At 38.3% G+C, this 26,090-nt stretch overlaps 1 protein-coding gene across 1 annotated transcript in view; it reads right to left on the bottom strand.

Moving 5' to 3' along the window:
- cachd1 (cache domain containing 1) overlaps window positions 1-26,090 on the bottom strand; it is a 64,509-nt gene that overhangs the window by 30,140 nt on the left and 8,279 nt on the right. The window contains exons 2-3 of the mRNA XM_079460848.1: window positions 7,086-7,148; window positions 2,049-2,197 (exon numbers count right to left, since the gene is read on the bottom strand). Coding sequence (XP_079316974.1) covers window positions 2,049-2,197; window positions 7,086-7,148 — 212 coding nt within the window. The remainder of the gene's footprint in view (window positions 1-2,048; window positions 2,198-7,085; window positions 7,149-26,090) is intronic.

The following is a 26,090-nucleotide window of genomic DNA, read 5'->3' as shown; positions in this document are numbered from 1 at the left end:
TCTCTTTCATTGGTTAGCTGTCTTTTTCAGAAGAGTTGAGCTTTTTTCAACCCCAAAAGACGTTCTGAGCTGCAGAAAAAGATGCAGGTGCTGGCATTTAAAAAAGTGCTCAGGACATTTTTTTGAAAACACTGTTTACTCCATAGGATAATAATGAAAACAAAAGAGAAGTCAAGTGTGAACACGGCCCAAAGCTGCATTTTCACTGAAATTGTGGATCTTGTGTCATAGCTGGTGCTTGACTGGTCCATGTTTGTTATTTTTTTAGAATATTATGCAGGCCTCTGACGCTATCAGCTCCTAGTTTTATACTACTCAGAAGTAGGCCTCGACACCAGTTTCTTCTGGCACGAATCTAACTTTACTGTAATGGAAATGTGATTAATTTGTTTTATTAGGCACTGGGTTATGCTGGCAGACATGACGGTTGTCTTAGAATGTCATTCTACATGGTTTTGCGATATCTACATGGTGGCCATCATGAGGGTGGATCACCCTTATGGAATGGAATACAGCTTTGTCTATGCCCTTAATCTGACTGGAGTCTTTTGAGTGTACATAATTTTGCACCATTTGTCACAGGCCTGTCCAAGGATTAATCACAATAAATCGCATCCAGAACAAAAGTTTGTGTTTACATAATATATGTCTGTATTGTGCATATTCATTTTGTATCTATAAACATCCACATAGCCACACATCTGAATATTTATTATATTTATGAAATTTATGGATATATGTTACATGTATATGTAAATTATATACATCCACATATTTTTATATTTCCCTTAAATATATACTGCACATGTATGTATGTATATATATATGCATGTATGTGTATGTTTATAAATACAAAATTAATATGAAAAAGGGCCCAGACACATTATGTCAACACAAACTTTTATTATGAATGTGATTGATCGCGATTAATTGCTGAACAGCACTTTTATCAAAAATATCAAAAAAGTGATATCCCATTATGATAAAAATAGCTTTTCAAAAAAGCCACAAACAGGATGTCAGGTAATAATATCAAGACGGCATATAATACATCCCATTGTCAAGTGGCAGTTCAGATAAAGAATGAAAAGCTGATTAGACAGTTGTGTAAAGGTGTAATCCGAAGATGTGCCATTCATAAAAACATCCAAGTCTGGTCTCAGACTATAAGGCAGTGCCTGGCTGACTTTTCATGCTTTTTAAATCAAGACTCAGGCGATGACATTTACGAAGGTTTGATTTTAAATCTGGACACTGTTTGACATATACTGGAAGGCCTGAATTAAACTTCTTTTGTAGTCTGATAGTAAGCAAACATTGTGCATCTCAATACATACTACAAATCGCTGTGACACATTGTAAACAATGTTTATATGCCTTTAGAAAAAATAATTTTTAAGCGGTCATGGTGAGAACTGCAGATTCTGATGAAGCAAATTTTGGCTTTGAGCATTTTTCTTTAAAACACTTTGTAGTTAGTGATGCACTTCTATCGCAAAGCTCATATTTTTAAATGAGCCAATCTTCTCTCTCTCTCTCTCTCTCTCTCTCTCTCTCAACTAAGGAATTCGGGCTTAGGGAAAACGAGCTATGGTCTGGAGGGGTTGAGAGAAAAACAACTTAACCAGCAGGACCTATAAAATCTCAGACAATAGTGATGTGATGTAAAGAGAAAAAATTATAAAACATCATAGGATGAAATAGAGATAGCTGAGAAGGTCACTGAATAATAAACAGAGACGAAGTCCTGGAGAAGATTGCAGAAGTGAGAAGGTAAAAACTGCCATTGCAGAAAGAGATATATTCAATGCAATGAATAAATTCAGGTTTCATTTAAAGCAATTCCTTAAAACACACCTCAAGCCTGACACCTTTAATGTTGCATTTCATAATTTAGTAAAGAATCATACTCATATTCTGAGGAAATGTTACAATACAAAATCTGTGTATCTACTCGCCTGCACATGCATGTGTTGGTGTGTGTACCGGGAATCTTTAATCATGTTCTTAAAAATAAAGTGTCATAATAAAGTACTTAAAATACTTACTCCATCACAGAGGGAGGGATGGTGCAGCAGTCCTGTATGGCTGTGAGAGGAGATGTGAGGTGGGCTGTGTAAGAGGCTTCGACCACCTGCTTGTTCCTGTTAACCACATCCAGGTATCGATTGAACTTCTCCCGGATTTTCTTCGCCAGCTGAAAACAAAAGATACATTTTTGTTCATTCAAATTTTTTGGCCCAATTGTTGAATTTCATGTCTGTGGCTACGGAGTTAATGGCTTGTCAGAAATAAAGCATAAAGAACAAGCATCACTGATGTAAACACTCTTTGCTGCCGAAGTCTGCCTCCATTAGTTTCATGTGAAGTAGTATACGCTTAATTCACCACATCCAATCCTGTACTCCACATCTAAGAGGGCTTCAACTAACCTTCAAGACTAGTAATCGATCACCATTAGATATGGATTGTCAGCAGCTACTGCACCACGGGCAAATGGTTGGGTGCTACGGGGAGAAAATTGAGTTCCTAATCCAAAAGAGGTTAAACCGAGGCGCTGTTTTAGCTTTGGGAGTTATGGCTGGTTAACCCTGCTTCTTAGAATTCAGGTTTGCCTGATGCAGAACGTTGGTCTCTGGAGAAAACCAGAACAGCACTGACAACCCCAGAAACCCAAACTCATGCCATATTATACTGACATTTTTTTTTTTTCTTCCCCTGGAATTTTCCTAAAGCCTGCAGACGCACTTAATACAAATGCATGTCTAGGTAAGAATGGAGTTCTAAGGAAAAACAGGAATGGGGTAATGTTCCATGACCCAGCTGCTCTGTACTAAACTGAGATCGTCAACTTGAAAGAATAACATATACGAGAAAAACACTCCAGAAAGTTCGGTACAAAAAAACACGGTACATTTAACTTCCAACCTTTAGAGTGTGGAAAGAACTGGAAGGTTATTTGGCCATGGACTTATACTGTATGTTTGATTTGAGCAAACATTTTTTGTAATAATTTGGAGAATATATTAACAGAAAAGCAATAAAATATGAAGACTTAGTTATGTATAGGTGTATAAATATTTTAAATAATGAAGCGTTACACTTTTTATACCTTTTCCTTAGAATGATTTCTATCTACATACACCGCTGGTCCACAAATAGCCATGTTGTTCCTACAGTAGCCCTAAACATCCAAACTGCTCTACAGAGCACACTTTGTTCTGTGTCAGCCACTGTAGTGCTTCGACATGAGGGGGTGGAGTGAACCGTTGGTTGCAATTCGCAACCTCATCACTAGATACCGCTTAATTCCTTTAAAGACAGACATTATTTTTGTTAATTTAATTAACTGTTTATAAAAAGAAAATGTACATCACAACTGAACATACAACCAAGCTACAGTTATTATTTCATGGCACATATGTGAAAACTGCGCTGTGATATTTCGCAAGGGTCTTTGTCCGATCTCATTAAAATGGTCACAGGGTGAGGAGAAACACTTGCTTTGTCTTTATGCATCTAAAATACATGGATATCATCCTAATTGGTGCCGTTTTTTTTCCAGTGGGATACCTTTTAAGCTTGCCAGGGCTTCATTACTCTGTGTGCTTGCAGATGTTGAGAGCACTGCAAGCAAGCTACTAATGAAAGTCACATTTTTAAGAGAAACCCACAATAATGAGATTTGCAGTTCTAAACATGCTATTTTAGAACCTTTTACTTTGTATAATAAAAGTTTGAAGCTGAACTTCAAATAAAAACAATAAAAGATGAAAAAAGCAGAAACAAAAGCAACAAGCAATCAAGGCTAGACACTTTAAAGAAAGCTGAATTTTATTTATTCTACATACAAATGACCTACAAGTCCTATAAACTGAAGTTTGATTAAACTAAAACTAGGTTAATTTAATGCAAAGCTGAAAACGGTTATATTAAGGATGTAAAATAAAGAGCACTGCAATAAAATATGTTTTCATCTTCTTAACTTGTCACGTGAACATGAATAATGAAAAAAACACCTTAATGTGCCAAGCCTTCAGAACCGAACCGAAAACCGTGGGTAAAAAAAGGCTAGGTACTGTTGACTGTATAGTAGAAAAATGTCACTCTTACCTTCCTCCCAAATATGACACTTCAATACGCCTGCAGAAAAAAACTGCTCCCAAAATAGAGGAACGATTAATCGCTCTAATTCTAGTCAGACTGAATTTTCTGCCTTTTTAATATAAATGCTGCAATGCCTATTAGTATGTGGTACAACAAAACAACATTAGAGCATGACACAACCTGACTCACAACTGAAACACCTCCAGGTTTCGACTGCCTCAGCAGGCTGAGCCGTTTATCAGTGTCTACCTCCAAAAACCCTGTTTGGCAATTAGCTGTCGAGATGTCACTGGTAAAGCCTGCCAGGGATCGGCCTAATCTCTCACCAGCAGCCGCTAAATAGTTGCAGGTGTGAGAGCGACAGTGTGGATGAGTAGTTCACACAAAAGGGTTTCTTCTGGCGTGGGAGCCCAAGAAAGGAGCAACAACCTGTCCATTCTTGCTCAGAGCTCATGTGTGTAGCTGAGAAACAAAATGATTGGGTGCATGTGTGCATTTGCCGGGCTGCTGCCACTCACTGCGAGTTGTTTTGAGACTGGTCAGAACAGGGCGTATTAACATCGAGAGCGCTTTTTGCCTTGCAGCAAAAACAGAAGTTGGCATAAGAGAGAGGCCCATGGCAAGAATAAATTAGACTTGTGCATGACAGGCTCATGGTCTTTAAACTGAATGATGTCAGATGTGTTCCATAGTTTCAGATGGAAAAGTACTGAAATTGTATAGTTTCTGTGGCCTAGATTCCTATAGGTATTATGATATATACACACAGTTTGTATAGAGCTTATCAATAGATGTTACAGCGCGTTGCATGCTGGGGCAGCGCCGCCATCTTAGGAAGTTGTTAACTTGCGATTGTTTTGTTTTACCACGGCATTCACCTTGCTTTTGCATAAAGTGGTAAGAAGAGAATTAGAGCAGTGGAAAATATGAATAAATCAAGTCAAACAAGTCAAAAACATTGAAATGAACTTACTAGCAGAAAAGAGCCGCGACACCCAGCATGCAACACGCCGGGATGTAGATTGACAAGCTCTATACACCGGCATTATCAAAGGAAGTCTCCAGCATAATTTTTATACCGCTAGAAACGTGACTTGTGATGCTGCTGCATGTAATTCTTAATGTAAAAATAACCCTATGGTAAATTGACGTTGGACATTTGATAGTCTGAATTCAGGGACCGTCTCCAAAGTTACAATGGCTACCCATTATTATACATGTTTCTAACTTCAATATCATTAAAAGGAATGACTTAATCACAAAACCAGCTGTACAGTGTAACCACTGCAATCCACTGTATTTCGTTTGACAATGATAATATGTCATTTTTGTGTCATCACATTTAGAGAATTATTGATGCGTTGTCCAAGCTTTCTTGAGTAAACTACATTTAAATTGTTTTATTTTTGCTAATCACTCATTTGGTTAGTTAAAGGTTTTTTGACAGCTATATGGTTCCAGAGCCACACGTTACTTTGGAATCAACATTTTAATATCATTTTAAACTTAATTGTTCTAACTGGCAGTTTAATGTTTTTTGTCTTTCAGATTTTATTAATTTAACTGTTAATTTATTTATAATTTTTATCTATTATATACCAAAGTTATGTTTATCTAAATTTAACTATGACAAGGGCCCCCACAAGGTTTGCTTAGGGCCCCCAGACGTCTAGGATCGGCATTGGTGTAAAGCTGTGCGTATTCCTACTGAGCTGTCACGAGCTGTCACAGGGAAAATTCCAAATGAAGTCATCATTTCTATGCCTTACTCCCTTAGAAAGAACAGAGTTTAGACTTTGGAGTGAACAGGACATTTATGTGCCATTATGCAGATGCTTAGAATGCACTTGGCAAAGGAAGCATCATAATTGAATGTTCCTGTGACAACAAAGCATTGTGCAGATGTCGCTGTTTAAATGGCATAATTTCAGCATTAAACCTAACTGTTTGCCAATTAAAATATGCTATATAATATATAAACACCAATATATTTAAAACTTTTCAAAATATAAAATGTATTGTTTATTTGCAAACAACTAAGGAAGTTATGCCATTAAACCAGCGACACATGCCAGCTAAAGATAATGTGGAAATTACGTCGCTTCCTTTCGCCAAGTGCCTTTCAAACGTCTACATAAATGGCACGCAAATGCAAATGTTCACTCCAAAGTCTAAACTCCAAGGGCTCCTCCTTTCGAAGGAGTAGGGCATAGGAATGATGACAATATTTGGAATGTTTCCTGTGACGGTTCGGTACGAATATACGTACCAATACACCTAGTAGAAACATAACGTTATCGTCTGTTGGTGTGAACGCAAATGGATATCGTTATAGCTATTGTGTATGTTTCAATGGATCTAATTAGGTTTACAATGAAAAAGCTCTTATATATAGTTGATAAATTATGCAAAAAAAGCATTCAAAGACACATACATGCTCTGTTACATCATTTCATGACCACAAATCAAAATATGCAATATGTAGAGAAAAGATTATAAGAGAGTAAGTATAACCAGATATAATATAACCAGATTAAATTTTAATAGCCTGTAGGATTTTCAACCATGACAACATTATAAAGACATTAAAGTAACGTCTTGTTCTGTAAACCCAACTACCTCATACTGAACGACAGACAGACATGTTTGCAATTGTACATTTTTTCCAAATTACGCTCCCAAATTAAGTCTAAAAATAGCTCATAATCAGAGAGTTTTGATCACAGGCCAAATGCATTGTGGTTAAGAGCTAAATGGTGAGCAGGCATCTCATTTCTCCACGGCTTGTTAGGGAGTGCCGCGAAGCAGTCGATAGTGCCTGGAATTAGTGTTTCAGCAGGACAAAGCACAAAGAGATCTTCAAAGCCAGCCAGACAGCAACCATAGAATTTTAATGGATGTCCTTTGCCCCTCTAGACCACACATACACACAAACAGACTTCACTCGCACGGTAATCAAGAGATGAAGAGCAACTCACCTGCTGTACCTCGGTTTCACCATTTGAAGTCTTCTCCGTGTACACAAAAGAATTGAAGATTCTCTGTGTGGTAAAGATGAGAGAAGAGTTAGTGAGAGGTAAAGAAAAATGTGGCATGTGTAATAACAGGTAACATTTGACAAGACAAACACTAAAACAAACGTGTCAGTTAAACCATTCATCCGACTTCACAGCACTGTTTAGGAGTAACTAAATGAACACTTCTAACTACATTATTATGTACCATGACTCGTTTTTAAATTGATGTAATATTTCAACAAGTTGTGGCAAAGAGACAAAAACGCTTTGCGTTTATATACTGCATAGTGCGCACCAGATTTACACCCAGTTTCAATTAAAAGCTGGTTCTGTGACAGAACAATATTTGTGTTTTAAACAGTTAAAGATATTATTAGTCACGTAGACTTTCATGATGTGGTTTCAGAGTAAAAAAGAGAAATGTGAAAGCTTTGCAATTTTGAGTCGCTTCTAACGTGCATTTGAAAATGGAACACTCATAAATACACTTTATTATCATAAAAATACCTGAGACTACTTAAAGAACAGCGATAGAAAGATGACCATAGGCATTTCCTGGAACAAAAGTGTCCCAAATGACATATGTACTCAACCATCTAGTGTAGTGTAGTTTCCCAGACGAGGGCAAATGACGTCAATCTCACAACACAATGCAAGTCGATAAAAATAAATGTGTACATCGTAGATTTAATGTTATTTAACCTATTTTGCCAAGCATGTCTTCTGTCAGCATTAAATTTAAGCATAATCACTATGCAGGAGAACTTTGCTCGAGCAGCATCTGATAGCTCCGCCTCCTTTCCGCTCCATAAGCGAAACTGGGACCGTTTACTGAGTGAAGGGTCCAAAAACAATTAAACAATTAGTTCCACACTTCATATTTTCGGTTGAACGAGTGCATCATCCGGGTATTTAAAGTGCACTTTTCTTTTTTGAATTTTTTTGTGTATGCACTACTCGCACTATTTGTACTGCAAAATGGCGTAGAATATTGCATAAGTGAGCGATTTGGGTCAGGCCTTGCATGTGTTGTGGTACTTCTTTTACAGGTCATAGTTAGCGCTTATGCGTGAGAGAGCGCCATCTGGTTTACATTCAACCGTACTTAACAGGCAAGCATAAAAACATCAAATTCTACTACTGAATGGCATGCATCCGATTTATTGTGCAGTTCAAATAGCATCGTATAATAGTTCTGTATCATACACTTCATAAGACGTAAACTATGTTGGTCCAATGTGGTCCAAGAACTTACTGTTTCAGTTGTTTGAACGAAATACAAACCAACAGAACATTCATTACCAAATCAAAAGGTTTAATGAATATCTTTTTAAGAATTGAATATATGTATAAATAATAATACTAAAACAGTTTGAAATTAAAACTGATACTGGAAGTGCTTCTGGGCCAGTGTTTACATGATAATATAGTATATACTATAGCAGAAGTTCCCAAAGTACTACTAACCCTAACCCCTAACTCTAACCCCGAGTGGGGGACGGGGGGTCGCGAGATGATTTACAGAAACTTCATTTATTTTATTTATTTATATGTTAAAAAAGGTTGTAATGATGTGAGTATAAATTAAGCATAATTAAAAAACTGGAAATAAAACTTTGTTTGCTCCGATTAATTATGACAGTGTGACGGCGTCACAGCAGTCTAATATGGGGGGGTCGCGGTCTAAAGAGTTTGGGAACCCCTGTACTATAGTATGGTAGCCTTACGAAAATTAACCCTGATTTTACTACAGTTAAAAAATGGTTACTGGTAAATCCATGGCAACCAATACTTGTAATTTCATCACTTTAAAATAAAAACGGTTAATTTTCGTAAGCATATTAGTACCAAATGTTTCATCACGAACACAAACATTAGACCACAAACATTACCAACAATAACCTGCAAAAAAGCTTCCATTAACTGTTTTGCTATTAGCTTTCCAACTCCTTGCTAAACAAGCCATGGACGATTAAACACTTTCTCTATCCAAACATTACTGCGGTAAACAATCAAAAAGCAGTCAACACGTTTAACAGTCACACACAATGAAGGAATTTGCTATTCCCTCACCTCATTACCGTGGCGATTCTGACACAGAATACCACTGTGGAATGTGTCATAACAACATGATGAATTCCCACCACAAATCCACAAATCATGAGGAGACTTGCCACGAACTGAGCTGACGATCCTCAACACTTCCAGAGAGAAGAACCTTACACTAAGGCCAGTCTGAGGTCAGGACATTCGCCCACATTAAAGATTACAAAACGGGCTAATGTGTGCCCTCACCAAAGGACTGGAATTTCATCACGAGCGCATGTTTATAAAAAGCTAAACAAACTGTGGGTGATGTATGGATGAGCCCCACCTTTGTGAATAAAGCTGTTGACACATAAGCTGTTGAAATGTAAGTGAAAGAAGAAAGGTGTCATTTCAGACCCCTCTTGTAAAATAAACATCAACGTAAACACAAATAGCTCGCCGGGCACCTCTGAACGTTTTTCCCAGGCATGGTGGGTTTGTTTTTCGAACCGCTCTGATGGCTTTTACAGCTTTACTTGGGCCAAATAGGTTTCTGCAGCTTGTAATATGAGAGTCGTCTCTAGAAACAAAGAACTCTGGAAGGTTTTCTAGGTAAGATAATTGATTACAGAACGACAAAAAGCGTTTTCTATTTTCTTAAGCCACTTTAAAGCAGTTAAAGGATTCAAAAAGTAGAGACTGTGCATGGGCATGAACATGAATACTCGGTGTTGTAAAATCTTCGATCACCACACAACAGGAATCTTATAGCCCTCTTCAAGTTGGACTATCCACCATATAATCCTCACAGACAAGCTGAGATCAAAATGAATGACATGCTATAGGATTGTAAGAAATAAATAACACACCAGCGTTCAGTTGAAATGGCACAAAGAAGCCTATGTGCAGCTGGACCGGCTCAGAATTTGGTGTCCAGGGCGGTTATTAATCTTGTCAATCCTAGGGTTAATCTCAACTACAGTTGAATAAATGTCTGAAATGTCTAAACCTCACGCTGTCTTTGATCCAGGCATGTCAAAGCTCCGGCACTCCCTAAAACAGAGTCACGGCGAAGAAAACCAAGTGAAACAAAGCTCTCCGCAGGGTGGTTTACTATATCAAGATTGCAATCTCTCTGGGGCCTAAAAGCAGCCACTTATGAATTATTGCCTCCGGCCAAAAGAATCCAAAACCAATAAATCACGTCCATATTTCAATTCACAAACAGAAAGTAGCTCAAAATTTCTCTTCGTGACTCATAAGATTTGCGCTAACCTGACATATTGTAAGGTTTCCAAGAGCCGGTTGGGGAAACAGCTGACACACCGTAGGAGCGGAAAAATGGCGGAGCCGTGGCGTTCCTGCTCTGCAACATTTCCATTAAAATGGCGAGTTGGAGGGGGATAAACCTATTAGCTATTCAGTCATCTTCAAAGGCCAGAACCCATCCGGCTAATCCTCATTAATTTGGGATTGAACGAGGGAGTGAAAGGGTGCGCTCACACAACGCAATGAGCAGAAAAGGTGCCCTAATCTTCTCTTTAGGACTACAAGGTCTAAATCATTGAACTGGCTCTCCCTCAACCACTTCCATAACTGATGTATACATGCGGGTTTAAGAGCAACTAAGTGTTTATTTACTAGATCAGATTTTGAAGAGTAAAAAGTGAAAGTTTGCCTTACTCTTTTGTCATTCCAAATATGTATGGCTTTGGGGTGATTCACATTTCGCGTCTTTTGTGCGCTAGTTCGTTATTTTTAATGTAGACATGTGACCGGTGTGCGCATACATTTTTGTAATCTTGCGTTTCCCGCGGCAACATCTATCCAAGTTACCTCGTTGTCCGTCTATTTAAAAAAACTGTCTCTTAGCTCCACATTGCCACGTGTGACACATGCTGACGTGTCTTAGGTTTTACTCATGCGCGGTATATGGATGTAAGCGTTTTGAGACGTTTCAGTGTGGATGGGTAGGGTTTGGGAAACGCTTCAAAGCGCTACTGTGGACGAAAAGGGTTTTGAAAACGAAAACTCAGTTTTCAAATGAAAGTGCACTAGTCTTCCATGAACCTTAAAATCTGTTTCTTTAAAGATTATTTAAAATATGTATTTAAAACATGAGAATATAGCGCACAAATCATATTTTTTTTTGTTTTGAGCTCATACACCTCATTCACTGTAATTATTTTCTTTGGTGTAATATGTGTTTGGAACTACTCGGCCATAAAAAATATTTTGGTGAACCTTTTCTAGCAATGTTTAAAGGTCATGAGAGATGTACAAGAAGACAAAATTGTTGTTGCTGCTAACAAAAGTGAAAAACATTATTTTATTTACACAGCACATTCATGATTACAAATCCAAATGATAAGGCGTCATTAACATGAAAAACATTTATATATTACAATTCAAATGAATTTTTGCAAAGTCATTGTACTGCTAAATGAATGTGCAAATTTAAAACCAAAACACCAAATGAATTCCATTTCTACTTCAAACTTTTTTTTCCATATAAACTGTTATCACATTCTTCCTGAGCATACCGAAACCGGCTCCTTCAAATAAATGTGTTTTTTAATAAGTGGCAGCTTTATGAACGATTGGATTTTAAATCCCACATTTCCTCACAGCTGACAACACCTAGTTGCTGTGGCAGCAACAGGGGAAACTGGGTACAAACAGAGAAGATGAAAGGCCAGACAACAGAAGCCAGTCTGGGATGCTATTGCGATTTCCTGCCGCAGGTACCCCCTCTCGCCCTTATCCCCCCAACCCCCCTCTCAAACTCTCAGAAGCAATGTGCTCATTGCACTACAAAGGCTTGTGCTCCAGAATGAGGCACGCTTGCCTACCCTCTGATGTGTTCTCTCTCGCTCACCCTCTTCCAGTTTCGAGACAATGTTGCACTTTATATGTGCACCTGAATCTGGGGTTTCTTGGGAAAACATTGAATAGACAATCTCCCATGTACCTAAAGAAATCAATAACGCATTATAAAATGCATGGCCTCGCATTCATTTGTTTGAAATTAAATGTGGCGTCCATGAAACGGCAGTGTTCAGAGGTAAACTGAAGGGTGTAGACCTCCTTATTCTGCCACACCATCTCAAATAACACGTTACAGCAAGGAACATACATTAACCTTTAAGCTCGCAGCAAAATGCTTACAAAATGAGTTCCTGCGAAGTAAGTTTCAGGTCAAAAGTTTAAAATCTTTCTAACCAACTTTTCTTGCACCCAACGTTTCCAGAACATTATATATCTTTTATATCTCCCCAAATTCTCCCCAAAGTCTTAACAGATACTGAAAGGTGCAGCTGACATGCTTCGCATTATCCGAATAAAGCAAACTCTGTGTTTGTGAGCGGGTTGGGAGGATCAGAAGAGAGTGAGGGTAAAATGAGTTTCAAATGCGAGAACAAAAGGTGGATGCCATATATACTCTGACCGAGTTACCAGGTAAAGGACAATAAGTTGTTTTAATGGTTCTTTAATACAAAAACTTCTCAGACATTTCGGACCATTGGAAACAAAGGAATGACACTGAGCATGGCTGGAGTAAAAAATGACTTCGGTTTCCAAGGTTACGCATAACTAGAGCAGGTCTCGGACTATGTGTAGGTCAGCCTGAGTATGTCTGATGGATGTCTGGGGCTTCTAAGAAGTGTAGTATTAATAGCAAGATACTATTAACACATCCTCTATCAACATACAGTCTAAACAGGGAACTATAGCAAACCTTCAGTGTGTAGATAAATCACCTTACAGAGATCACGGCCGTGTGTTCTTGATCTGCTGTGGGCTGAACTTATGTTTTTGAACTGAGTGTCAGTGGAGGGGCCAACATAGCCTGGGTCCTACAATAACAAAACCTCTTTGTGCAAACACTGAGGGGCCCGTTGAGAGACGGGGTCATGAAGCGGATTCTCTCGCAGATCTCCAACTCGCGGCAGCCCTGTTTTCTTTCAGCCCGGCAGACAGGATATAATGGTTTCCACATGTGAAGGGGCCCCGAAAAACAATGACAACAGTTGAGAGGCTGAATTTTTTATTACTTTGACTTTCTGCGTTCGACAAAGCTTTCAGAATTGAATGTAAAAAAATAACTTTCAGTAAAATTGTAATGCTTTCAGATTTATAATAAGCTTTTTAATCCGTTTAACATGACTGTGTTATTTGAACATTAAAAAAAACAAAGGTCTTTTGGTTTGAATTGAACTGAAAACAACATTTATTTCCGAAGTCTTGAGGGGTAATTCAGCAGAGTAATAAGACACCATCACCCATTTAGCATTATGTAAAAGTAAAAAAAGATGCATGTATATCCATACACCAAGTGTCCTGACATATTTGAGGTTTCAAATGTAGTTAAGCAAGATCTCATTAACACCATGACAACACATAAAAGAAAATATGAGAGAGACTTTCAGACGGTTCTGGCTATAAATAGGGCAGCAGACACTACTTCTACTGAGAACCTTGGAGGTAAACATGACAGAGACTCTGAGTCTCTAATCTTTCCTCTCAAGGAGTGTTACAATTTGGGAGATGAGCAGTGTGTGTTTGTCAGTGGTGAAGTGTGAGCTTCAAACGCAAGTTCACAAGTGCCTGGAAAAGCAATGGGGGGAGAAGAATGGAAAATAAGGGGAAGGTCTTAAAATCCACAACCCTGTCCGACATTCCCGAAGTTCATCCATCTACGAGGAACGATGAAAACGGCGCTTCATTTCCTCCAAAATTGGAAGGGTCTGTGTAGGAACACACTGTCCTGATGGAGTTTCAGGGCTCTAGACTGCTCTGTTTTAATGGTTGAACCATTGCGTGTATTGTATGCGTGTGAAGCCAATGCAGGAAACGTGTTTAAACTTTAAGCACTATATTATTGTATACAGCTCTCTGCAAAGTATACAGCTCTCTATACTGCAAAGCGTACAAAATATTAACGTTATACATCATGTTAAATCCTATTTAATTGTGAGTCGCTACTGATAACAGGCAAACGTTTGTCAATGCAGCTTTCAAGAAGAATAATCACTAAACGCCTTCAGGTCTTGTGGGTTGTTTGAGATATGCACGCCCGCGTTGCCGCCTATTTGCACGTGCCTGCCGCGAGTCTACATTTAATATAACAAATATACGCGTAGAAAAGACATGAAATGTGAATCGAGTTTCTTGAGGCACCTGATGTTAAATTGTTTATCATTGATGATTACCATGGTATAGAAATACCATGTAAACTACATGGTATGACATCCAAACAAAAACATTTGCCTTCAATAAGAGATAAGTAGGACATGGCGGCCAGTTTTCTTAAATTAAATTGGCAAATTACATTTACATTTAACACATTTTGTGGAGGCGCTTTTATGGAACTCAACTTAAAGTACAACCAAGTTATTAAGATGTCCCTAATAAGTAAAGACTTTGCTCAAAGACTGATTAACATGGTAAATAGATGGAAGAAAAAAGGGAATTAATATTAAGTTATAGCACGAAGTCAATTGGCGAGTTTAGAACACAACCAAAAATAAACTGAAATGTGACTGAATTACGTTTCTACAAAGTTTGTGCGTCAAGCAATTTGTGCTAAATTGAATAATTAAGGGTTGAGAATATACCCCAAAAATTTGGGAGAACATCAATAAAGCACTACCTTGTAAACATGTCAATGTTTTACAACAATAGTCCCGTTTCCCCTGGTGAAATAGTAGTCGTCCTGCCTGTTATTTCGTACATTTGGCTTGACTAAAGATGCACGTAAAACTTCAGAACTTCAAACCTGGCCCTGGTTAAGCTGAAATACCATTCAACAACTAATAAACTGCTTTACTGAGAGATCAGAGGAATACATAAAAGCACAAATGATTAAAAGATTCTTAGAACATCACACCTGAACCAAGAAACCAAACTGGTCCACAATTCTCCAAGTAGTGATGGAATAAAGCATTCGCAAATAATGGGCAGGTGTGCCAGAATATCAACAACTATTGACATTCTTTCCACTTATTGTGCTACATGTGGTTTAAATTGCAAACCCGGGTCCATGAATTGGCTACCATGGCACTCACGGTGGTGTGACTTTCCAATGTGCCAACCACCCCAATCCACAACGACCACAGATGGTGTGGGCTGAATTAGACTTGGCTGCCCTCTACAGCCAACAGATCTGGCAAGTGTTTCCATAATTACACACGTGTGTTGCACTTCATTCTAAGGATTAAAGTGAGAAAACGGGAGGAGAGAGATATTTGGGGAACGCAAAACAGATATTGACCCACAGCAGGATTTGGACGGAGAGACAAATCTCTTTTTCCATATAAAAACATGTAATGCAGATCAAACATTCCTGGTCTGTTTGAGTTTTGGACTTTTTAAAGTCAAAAACCCGTCAGACTCGTCCAGCTTAAAGGGTCGGTTCAACCATAAATTAGCATTTTTGTCACTTATTCACCCTCATGTCATTCACTACCATGAAAACCTCACTCTGAACATGCAAATCTTTCTTTTATCCTTGCAACATGATTTACACTTTTGCAAATATTTCTCTGCACATGCCAAACATGCAGCTACCAATTTTCCTACCATCAGTTACAGTACATACCATCAGTTACATAATCCTAACTTGAGGTCAAAATTACCTGTTTTAAAGTGAAAGCTCTTTCATTGGTAAAAGATTCGGTAGGATGGATTACATTCTCTGATCCCATGCAGTGACCTTTTGTTCCTGGGAAATATCGTTTAACAAAACTTTGCTTCATTTTTTTGTCCCGATGACCCAGCCAGAGCCACTACTCATAGAGCGGTGACAGATACGGCAGACAGGGAAGCAGTGGCTCAGAAGAAAGGCTTCGTAGAACTGTCACCAAAGAATGCTGAATATTTTACAGAAACAGCGCCTGAGTCCTGACCAACACAAACTACAAATACCGTACTAATGTGCTCTGCGTTTTGCAAGTTTTTAAGAACAGCGCTTTCCCCAGGGAACGTTTAAGGTACATTATATGGGTATATGCTTCTGGATGGCATCACTGAGGTGAAATAAATATTCTTCTCAAGAGTCCAAACAACAACTAACTACATCACTTAAGAGATTTTTTAAGAGGACTAAAACACTATATAATTTTTTTTTAAGAAAACATTTGTGTAGTTAAAATCTGAAACAGGAAGTTCTACTGGAACAGCATGGCTTACGTTTTCCAAAACGTTGGTCTTTACCTGAATGTTTTATTTTGTATAATAAAAATAATTGGAAAAACCTATACTTAATGATATTGTATTATTGCTCTTGAATGACATATCGCTTATTGCTCCCTGAATTCTTTGTAAGTCGCTTTGGATAAAAGCATCTGCTAAATGACTATATGTAAATGAAAAACTTAAATGTTGCCTCAGAAATGAACTTAAATAAGTTGAAAGCACTAAAATTATAATAATAAACAAAAACTAAAATTACAATCAATTAATCTAATATAGCAATATAAAAAATAAATTATAAAATGACAAAATTGCTAAAACTTAGAATGAAATATTTATAATAACTAAACTTAACATACAAACTAAAAATAAAAGCTAATTGAATATATTAATACAATTTAAATCAAAACTATAATAACTCTGTGTTTACATAAATACATAATATATGTCTGTGTGAACTGACCCCAAACTTTTATTCTGGATGCGATTAATCACAAATAATCGCTTGATAGCCCTAATAAATACTTCCTGTTGTTATTTATAGTCATGGAAAAGTATAGCTGTGCTAACATTTCATTATGAACAGTTGTTTTCCAGCGAATACACAGCCAACAGAGGAACCACATTCCAGTGATCAGGGAGAATCATTGCAGTCTGGGATCAGTGCTTATCTCCTGTTAGTTCCTGCTCTATTCTCGGATCAGTAAGACAGAGCAAAATCCTACCGCTTGCTTCAGTCTGTAGGACAAAGGGTCTGTTGGCCGCCTGCCGGATGTGAATTCAGGGTGCGTGGTGAACACGCTCAGATGGACACAGGGGCTTGGTTACAGACAAGCATCGGTGAGCTGGACGGAGATGGATGGGGGAACAGGGGCCTCTGATATCCACAGGCCTGCCAAACTCTATTAGACTCAAGGTATTATGCTGCGAACCCTGATTTAGGCTCAAGTATAAACCTTAACTGCTACCGGGTGAATAAATAATAAAAAACTTTAGATCACACTTCAGTATAGGGGGCAATTCTTACTATTAAAAACCATTAATTACCACAATTTTCCTCAATAAACTCTTCATTTGTTGCTTATAAATAGTTGGTAAAATAGCAGTTAGGATTAGGTATTGGGTAGGATTAGGGATGTAGAATATGGTCATGCAGAATATGTGCTTTCTTAGTACTAATAAACAGCCAATATGCCAATAATAGGCGTGTAAATAACAACTAGTTAATAGCGAGAATTGCTGAGACTCTGCACTGGCCATCTTTTCTAACATGAACACAGTTTAATTGCCGCAAACTAGCGAGAGGAGGCAGGGCTCTGTTGTAGAACGGGCAGCTGGTATTGATACCGTGGGACATGCGTATTGGAACTGTTTCAGATTTTAAAGTATCGGTACGTATCCAAATATCGCTATGTACCTAATAGGTAGTATGAGATAATGAAACAAAGTCTCGTTTGGGGTGAGAGGTGAATACACAAACGTCTATTGCCATCAAACAATATGATAACTTCAAAGTCATCCACAGCAAAACCAAAAAAGAGGTGATTATGGCATCTGGAAGCATACTAGAATTAAGTGTATTTTATGAGTAGTTTTGATATGTCATCAGATACTGTCAGAATATATAGGCCTAGCTGTTGCAAGCATAAAGTTTGGTTAATCAAAACACCTGGATAGATGTTAGCTTATGGAACACTTTTCCTTACACAAATATGCATTTGTGCACACCTTCAAGCTCACAGTGAAGAAAACATAGGACACAACATCTTGAAGTGAAGCAGTAAACACCTCAGGCAACTGAAGATATATTTGCTGTCAAGACACTGCTTACATTCCTTCGGAACTGCTCCCTAAATCATGACATTTCCACTGAGAATGCCGCCAGGTTCATTCAAATCTCATTTTCACGAATCCGGGTAAATACAAAATACAGCACTTTTGTTTTGGCACCGGCCGTAACGCTTCACAAAGACAGTGCAAACAAACAAACGCACCTAATCCTCTGTGCAGGAACCTAAACTTCGAACATCAGCTAAAACAAGATAAAAACTTGGCAAATCCATCCTCAAATACAGCTGATGGGTTTATTCTGGTGTGTTGCAGTAAAGTCAAGAAGTAAAGCTGAAACTAACTAGGGACATCATCATGCCAAAAGCAACACGCAAATAAAACATTAAAGGAATCTGACAACAACGCGATAAACAGGTGGAAATAATTGAATAATGCAGAATTAATAATCATCAGAATTGGACTGTTTACAGATTTCCTTATGAGAGAATACATTAAAGGCAAATAGCATCGTGCACTCCTGAGGTATAAATGCTTGTTCGAGGAGCGATCTGAATGCATGATGCAAAGCAGCAGATTTACTTCTCCAATGCGAATCATGATTTCAGTGAATTGATCAAAAACTTGACAATCAAAATCATCAGATTAACAACACCATTAGCATTAGCACTTGATATCAGAAATTAGCTGAAACAACCAAGCAAAGGACTAATGTGGCATTTTGCAACATTTATATTTGAAACCTTATAGAAATTGGCTGACATGAGTTTGGCTCACACGGCTGTTAAAAATAGAGTATTTAACCACATTTTAAACTGGAACCATTTTCTATACCAAATTACAATACTTAAACATCTTTTTGTATTGAGTTTCTTCTTATATTTCTACGCCGTATGTATGCGTTATGCCCAAGAAGCAACCTTCCGATATTTCTAGTGAGGCCAACACGGAAGTGACTTAAACTGCAATTCATCGACTGGCTCCAAAAAAAAGAGCAGAATTTCATTGACCCCATGTTAAAACTTTTCAGCAGAAAATAAAACATGTTTACAGCCAGGTACAAACAATTATTTTGGTCTATAGCTCATTTTACCTTTCATGACAACTGTGAGAAGGGTGAATGTTTCTATAACTCGCCTCTTTAACTTCTATTAAGCCTTAAAATTCTGCAAAGTAGGTGTGTGGCCACTTGAGTGACAAGTGGTTTTAGCAACCAGGCACCTCAGCTCCAACCACATCCCGCCTCTTTGCCCATTTTAGAATATCAGGAGTGCTAAGTTTGCGGCGGCTTGCTCCGCCCACTTTAAGCTTGCTCTTGAGCAAGGCACCGAATGGCTGGCCGCTGCTCCGAGTGTGTGTGTTTCTCGCTGCTGTGTGTGTGTGCACTTGGATGGGTGAAATGCAGAGCACAAATTCGGAGTATGGGACACCATGCTTGCCGACACGTCACTTTCATGTAAAACTGAGGTGCACAAGCTCAAAATAAACCTAACTAATACTGCAGATGCTAATACGTTACGCTATTGTTATCATTCTTGGTGTGGACTGGTCTTTTGAACTAATTATACCTTTAAAAAAGAAATGTAAACTCAGTTTTATAAAACAATTCACACATTAAACCCGTGGCATAAATTGTGCCTACCTGTTGAGCTAGAACACCCTTCACTCCATTTTCACAGTTTCAGGCTAAGTAACTGCACAGCAAGTACATCAAGCCTTTCAATAGTGTGAAAACATACATTATTAGTGTCCTAAGCCACCTGCATTCCCACAGTGCACTGCTGCAAGCCGTTCATTACACACAGTCTTTCTTTCAACAGACACCAGAGGCGCAGAGTGCTGTCCCCAAGACTCCTATAAAAGAAAGGCTGGCACTGAACCAGTTCACACATACACACGATCATGAGTGCCAAGCGAACCGCTGCTGGGCACTTTCTGGGAAGAGCGCAGGCACACATCGGCCACAAACATAGTCTCTTTCCCTCCCACAAATGTGCTCACTTCTTCCTCGTTTTCTCTCTGTCAGATGCACCGTCACCTTGTAAATCAGCCAGTAAATTGTTCCACACTGTTAAAGCAATCACAAGACAAGGCCGGCTAATCTGAGACCACACTGCTCAACATCTCTATTGAGTCTCTGGGGAAGATGAATAGTCATATGAATTACTTTGAGCATAAATAATAGTCCACACTGGGCAGCAACCGGGGTATCGTGGCCAATAAAAATGATTTTTGATTCCCTGTCATGTTGACATATCAGAAAGGGGAAATGTGCTCTCGCGCCTACCACACAAGTTCGTCCACCACGCTAACGCAGGTGTTGCGTTACCATTCGTTCTGGCCAGATAAAGTAACTGTCCTTGGCAAGCAGCAGCCCGACTCAAAACATAGCAAGTCATAGCAAAACACAGCTGCTGTTTGTTGCACCAGTAACTTTACTTCTTTTGCGAGAACTCAAAGCGGGAAGTCTCTCTTTTTGTTGCCTATTGGTGGGCGAGTCAAAGTCCTTTTATCTTTCAAAGTACACGCTGCGAGAGAGAGATCGTGTCAAAAGTTCAGACATTATCTGAGGTCATTTCCTGTTTTATTTTGGGCGGCAGTTTATCTTGCCAATCTTCAATATCAAGTAAACGGCGGAATTATAAACAATTTAAAAAACACGTAACTAGAACTTTTTTTTTATTCAATACCATGAATAAGGTACTCGTTCATTACTATGGTATGGTTCTAAATATCCATATGACATCATCACCTTACTTTAAGTGTTAATAGTTTATCCTTAATGGGCTAGTTAAGGCAGAAATGTAAATGTTCTCATTTAGTTATTACTAAGGCCATCCCAGTATTACAACAGTGTTATTTAAAAAATAATGCTGGCGCTCCTTGTCTTTGTAACACAACTAGAGCACCAAAGAAATTCAAAAAGCACATACTTTAATTATAAAAGTAATAAGATTTACAACGATTAGTCACAAAAAAACATTTATTTTGCTTTCAATGTATGTAATTTATGTCTGTGTACTACTACGGTGTGTAATAATTATGTATATATAAATACACATGCATGTATTATTTTAAGAAAAATTCTGAAATATTATATTTATATATAATATATATTATAAATGAATATGAAAATGTATATATACACGTACATTTTTCTTAAATATATACGTGCAAATAATTATTATTATTATACACAATACATACACATATATTATGTCAACAAAAACTTTTATTTTGCTTTCGATTCGACTAGCTTATCGTTACACAGCCCTAAAGAGTAATCCAGAAGGTTATTAAATGTATTATTGATGTGTTTGTAACCGTTTAAAGTTTAAACTATAAACATTGGCTTCTGAATAACACTCAATAAATGCTTATTCAGTAAACTATGAAAACTATTTATTTTAAATTAACTGTTTTTTTACTTTCTGCATTTTGATCAGTCTTTGAGTTACTTCATCTCTGGTAAACATACTGTATATGACTAGAGTACATGTGTGAACATGTGCGCCAAATTGTATGCTAGCAACTGCACATAACCTATGGCTGGCTGTACAAACACTTGATTCTGTTATAACAGTGGCCTTTAAAGAAAAAACATGGGAAGTGGCCCCAGGAAAATTTCAGTTTAAGACACCTGAGTGTTCAATTCACCTATTTATTTTTACATATAAAGGCCTAAGCTAATTTGCTTCATGCAGCATGGAAGACTGGGTAAACACAAAGACCTAACTGAGACACAGGCCCACCCCGTTTTTATGCCTCTCATGAGCCCATGGAAATGTGCCCCAAGTAGCAAAAAGAGGAATTCCCACCTACCCTCTTATCTCAAAGGTTATCAGATACACATGGATGGGAAGCAAACTACTCTTTAATCTTTCAATCAGGGAGTGACCTGCTGACCAAACACAGAGGCTTCTCTTATTCTGTCTTAAACGTATCCATCTCCTTCATCTCTGACAGAGAGAGACCATTTTGATACATTTTTCCCATATGCCGTAATTTTCCATGTATACGTTAAAGTTGCTTTCATGGGAAACAGTCACTGGAACTAGTAAAACGAGGCCTGGTTAAATTATGCATTTCACAAACGTAGAAGAGTTGAAGAGCGTCCGCTATACATAAGCACTGTTTTTGTGAATGGCTTTGAATACAAACAGTGAAGCAGATGCTCCAATGAATGCTGCTTTCACAAGGGGTTCAGGATTAATGAAGTATAGTTATATATTATTTCATTCATTCATTCCCACTGAATGAGTTTAGTTGGATAGACAGCGTGTACTCAGTCTGTCACTCAGCACTTCAAGGTTCTACTCCTTCCATGCTGAAAAATGCCCGTCTCAAGATACTTCCAGTAAAACTAGCTCTTGTCTGCACAATACGTGCATCTCTGGTAACTCAGGAGGTTCTTGAAGTCAAAATGCACAACAATCGATAGTGCCAAGAAAGCAACTCATAGATTACATAAATAGTACAATATAAAGATCCACTGTGGAGTGCCTTGAAATGTGCAGCTTTGTTTGATGCATTCATGCAATAACAAAAATTCAACAGTTTCTGAATGAAAAAACAAACATGGTGTTTAAAATAAATAAATAAAAATGGACCAGCAACCATGTATTATAATAACATGTATTCTGTGTCTTCTTTTTTTATAACTTTTATAATCTCATTACTACAGTACTGTTGACTAAGTGTATGTAAATCTGCTTTGCAACACCTTGAAAAGTGCTACAAAAATAAGACTAAATTCAACACACAATTTATATTGAAACGTTCAGCGTGATGTCATAAAATACGTTAACTTGTATTGGGGAAGTGAGAGACTGCAGGTTTTCATTGAATACTTGGTGTATTTTGTGAATGTCATGGAGCACATTTTATTTCTGAGTCATTATGCCTTAAATTTGCTTGACTATTGGGTTACTATGTGGCCATACTTGATCCGTAAATGACATCAAGCTCTTTAATCCAATCAGTTTCTGTTACTCGCTTTACAAAAGCACCAAAGACAAACAATACCATGAGACTGCATTAAGGATGGTTCGAATCTTGAGGAAGGGGTCTGTCACAAAAAGTGAAATGGAAAAACAGTCTGGTTCGAACACAGCAAGGGTCCTTCTCATCTCTCACTGTGAATGTGGGCCCCGTCTATGTCAGAAAAGAGGGGGAGGGACATCACAGTCCTAAAACCAAAGCTGAAGAAGGAACAAGCACCAAGCCACTGCGCATAGTCATCCAACAAACACCAACACAGACACACTTCTAAAGGGCACTGTGGGGACTCTAGTCTCTCATTCCCATCCCCCTTGGGACAGGGTAGGGTGTGCGAAGACCTCCCTATTGAAGACCCTGTGATAAGGCTCTGTGTCCCATCCCAGGTCGACCCTGCAGGAACGTGCTGAAAGACCCTTTTGAGCGCGGCATAAAGGCTTGTTCCCATGAAGCTTCTATTCTTTCCTGCGTGTGTGTGAGAGCAAGAGCCCAAACTGATTAAAAAAGGCCGGTTAATTACAGCTCCTGGTTAATAAAAGGCACCACAGAAAGCAGGCTCTTCTCCAAGTGAAAGGGTGGGGGATTTGCCTCTGGGAGATTGTGAATGAAAGACCTCCTCTCAAAAGCTTCTGTGCGGCAGACTTTCTAACTAGGTCGTTCAATAACAAGCGCATCGCAGCCATGCAATGAGAAGCCGGCCCAGCGAAGTTTCACGTGAATTAAAAAATGCGGCACAATGGCTTCGCTGAGGTTTACTTTACCATGGTGATACACAGCGAGAGAACCGCGAGGGTGGCCATTTTCCTCGCAGAATGCCCAATCAAAGCGTACAAATGTTTTGCTGCCGTAGACGTGAGGAACGTTCCCTTCAGATTGTTAACTCGAGTCTGGCATCCCAACGGGAGGGGTCTCAACAGTGTATTGAAAATCCATTGTGGACAAAAGAATGCTGACAATAGACTGAATCAGAGCAGAAAATATGAGAACCCAAAAGAAGGGAGTCCTCTGCGAGCAGAGTCACTATGAAATGAAGAAGCTGGACAGAGAAGGGGAACAAGAATTGCTTTCAGGCAGCACTCACCCCCTCGACTGTAGGGGAATTGTTGGACATTAATGTTTGTTTTGCAAACCGTTTAAGACTCTTAGAAACTGGCATTATTATATTATGATTTTTTTTGCGAGTTCAGAGGCCTGATATATTGGGCCAAAACACACACGCCACACATGTGTTTTGTGGTCTTAATTCGATTAGATTCAACAGCTATCAAACAGTCCGCTATTGTATTATATCAAACGTCTGAAATACATTACTGGTAAATGTTACATCCACACCTTGCAGACAGTACAATGCAACAGGTTTATTTTCAATACAACAGCCCAGTTTTCAAAGCCTCATCGTTGATATTGAAGTGTTTTACTTCTTAAACGTATTTCTTTTAAATAGTACCATTCTAATGCAATGTTATGCAAGAGTTAGTGGTTTTGTCCACTGATACTATCGGTGTGCTCTAATATCAACACAGCAGCCTAAAACAACTGAAGAGAAATTTATTTTAGTCTAATTTTGTCTTGCAAGGGCAAAGCTTGAGTCATCATAATAATTTTCACAAAATTTCAAAGAAAACTAATTATACACAATCCAGGGATCTTGATAGCAGGTCATGACAGGCTCAGCTGCTGTTCCAACAGAGAATCGTGTTTACTTGAGCATGCAGTAGTTCTAAAGGTCACAGTCAGTGGACAGTCAACACAGAAATACGGCAGAGCTAATTAATATGGCCTCAAAAACAAATTCCGCTCATCAGAAAACTACACATTTATAACTGAATTAGCTTACAAGATCTTGCATATCAAACCGTCCATGTGTGACCAGTGAAGAAGCTAAACCAGCAAAGACTGGACTAACAACTAAACAAATCTAAAAGTCACAATGGCCAGGTTTTATTGGCATGGATTTGCACAAAACATTTGCAATATTTTCTAAATGTCAATACAAAGGTACTGCAAAATAAGTTTCCATTAACCAATGTTATGCGACTAACATAATTTTCCTCTCGCGTTAAATCATTCCAAGTAATATTTTTGGTACAGGTTTACCTATGCCTGAAAAAACACCTCATGCAAGCATGAGTTTTTTGCGAAACTTACATTTTGCGCAATGTTTTTTAGTACCCTTCAGAGAGAGATTTGGAAAAATGCGCCTGTGGGAAAAAAGGACGATTTTTTTAACCACAATAATATGTCTCAATGACACGCAGCTAATAAATATATAGTATTGATTAAGTTCATTTACGTGGGAGGGAAGTGAAAACAGGCAGATGTAAAAAAGCACTGATGATGCATAATCAACCCGGTGTCCATTACTTTTTACACATGTCGTTCAAGAATTAGCATCATTATTCAATTAGGAGGCCTCAGCTCAAATAGCCCCTTCCCTAAACCACAGCCACCAGCCTGATGGAGAAACAGAGCGTGCTCAGTGAAGTCCGAAGGGTAATATTTCTAATAAAAAAAGTAAATATAACCAAGCGGGAGCTTTATTTACGACCCTCAGGGCTGATGATTTTCGCAAGCAATACTTAAAAATGCAGGCGAGATACTGCTAGATTAAATTTGATAATTTCCTTCGAAGACACATTTGAAGAAACATACACGTGTGCCTAGGACAGCAACTCAAAAAAGTGGAATTGTTTTCTGTAATTATTGGGACTCGTAAAAGCGAAATGCTTACAAATTCTTATCTTGCTTTAACATAAAATGGAATTCAGCTTTAGCCTCAAGCCATCACATTCACAAAAACGCTTCACCTTTAAAAACACTAGGGCGGGCCTTCCACAAATCTCTAATGCCTTGAATCAAAGCTAGGATGCAGGTGTAAAAGGGTTTGTCGACATATGAGGTCAGATATGTTTTTATGGGCACAGGGATAGTTAATCTGGAGGCGGATAGTCTAGTTGT

The sequence above is a fragment of the Barbatula barbatula genome, assembly GCF_947034865.1.
Source record: "Barbatula barbatula genome assembly, chromosome: 7".
Taxonomy (NCBI): domain Eukaryota; kingdom Metazoa; phylum Chordata; class Actinopteri; order Cypriniformes; family Nemacheilidae; genus Barbatula; species Barbatula barbatula.
Note: the sequence above shows the minus strand (reverse complement) of the source record. Positions and strands in the feature narration are given on the sequence as shown.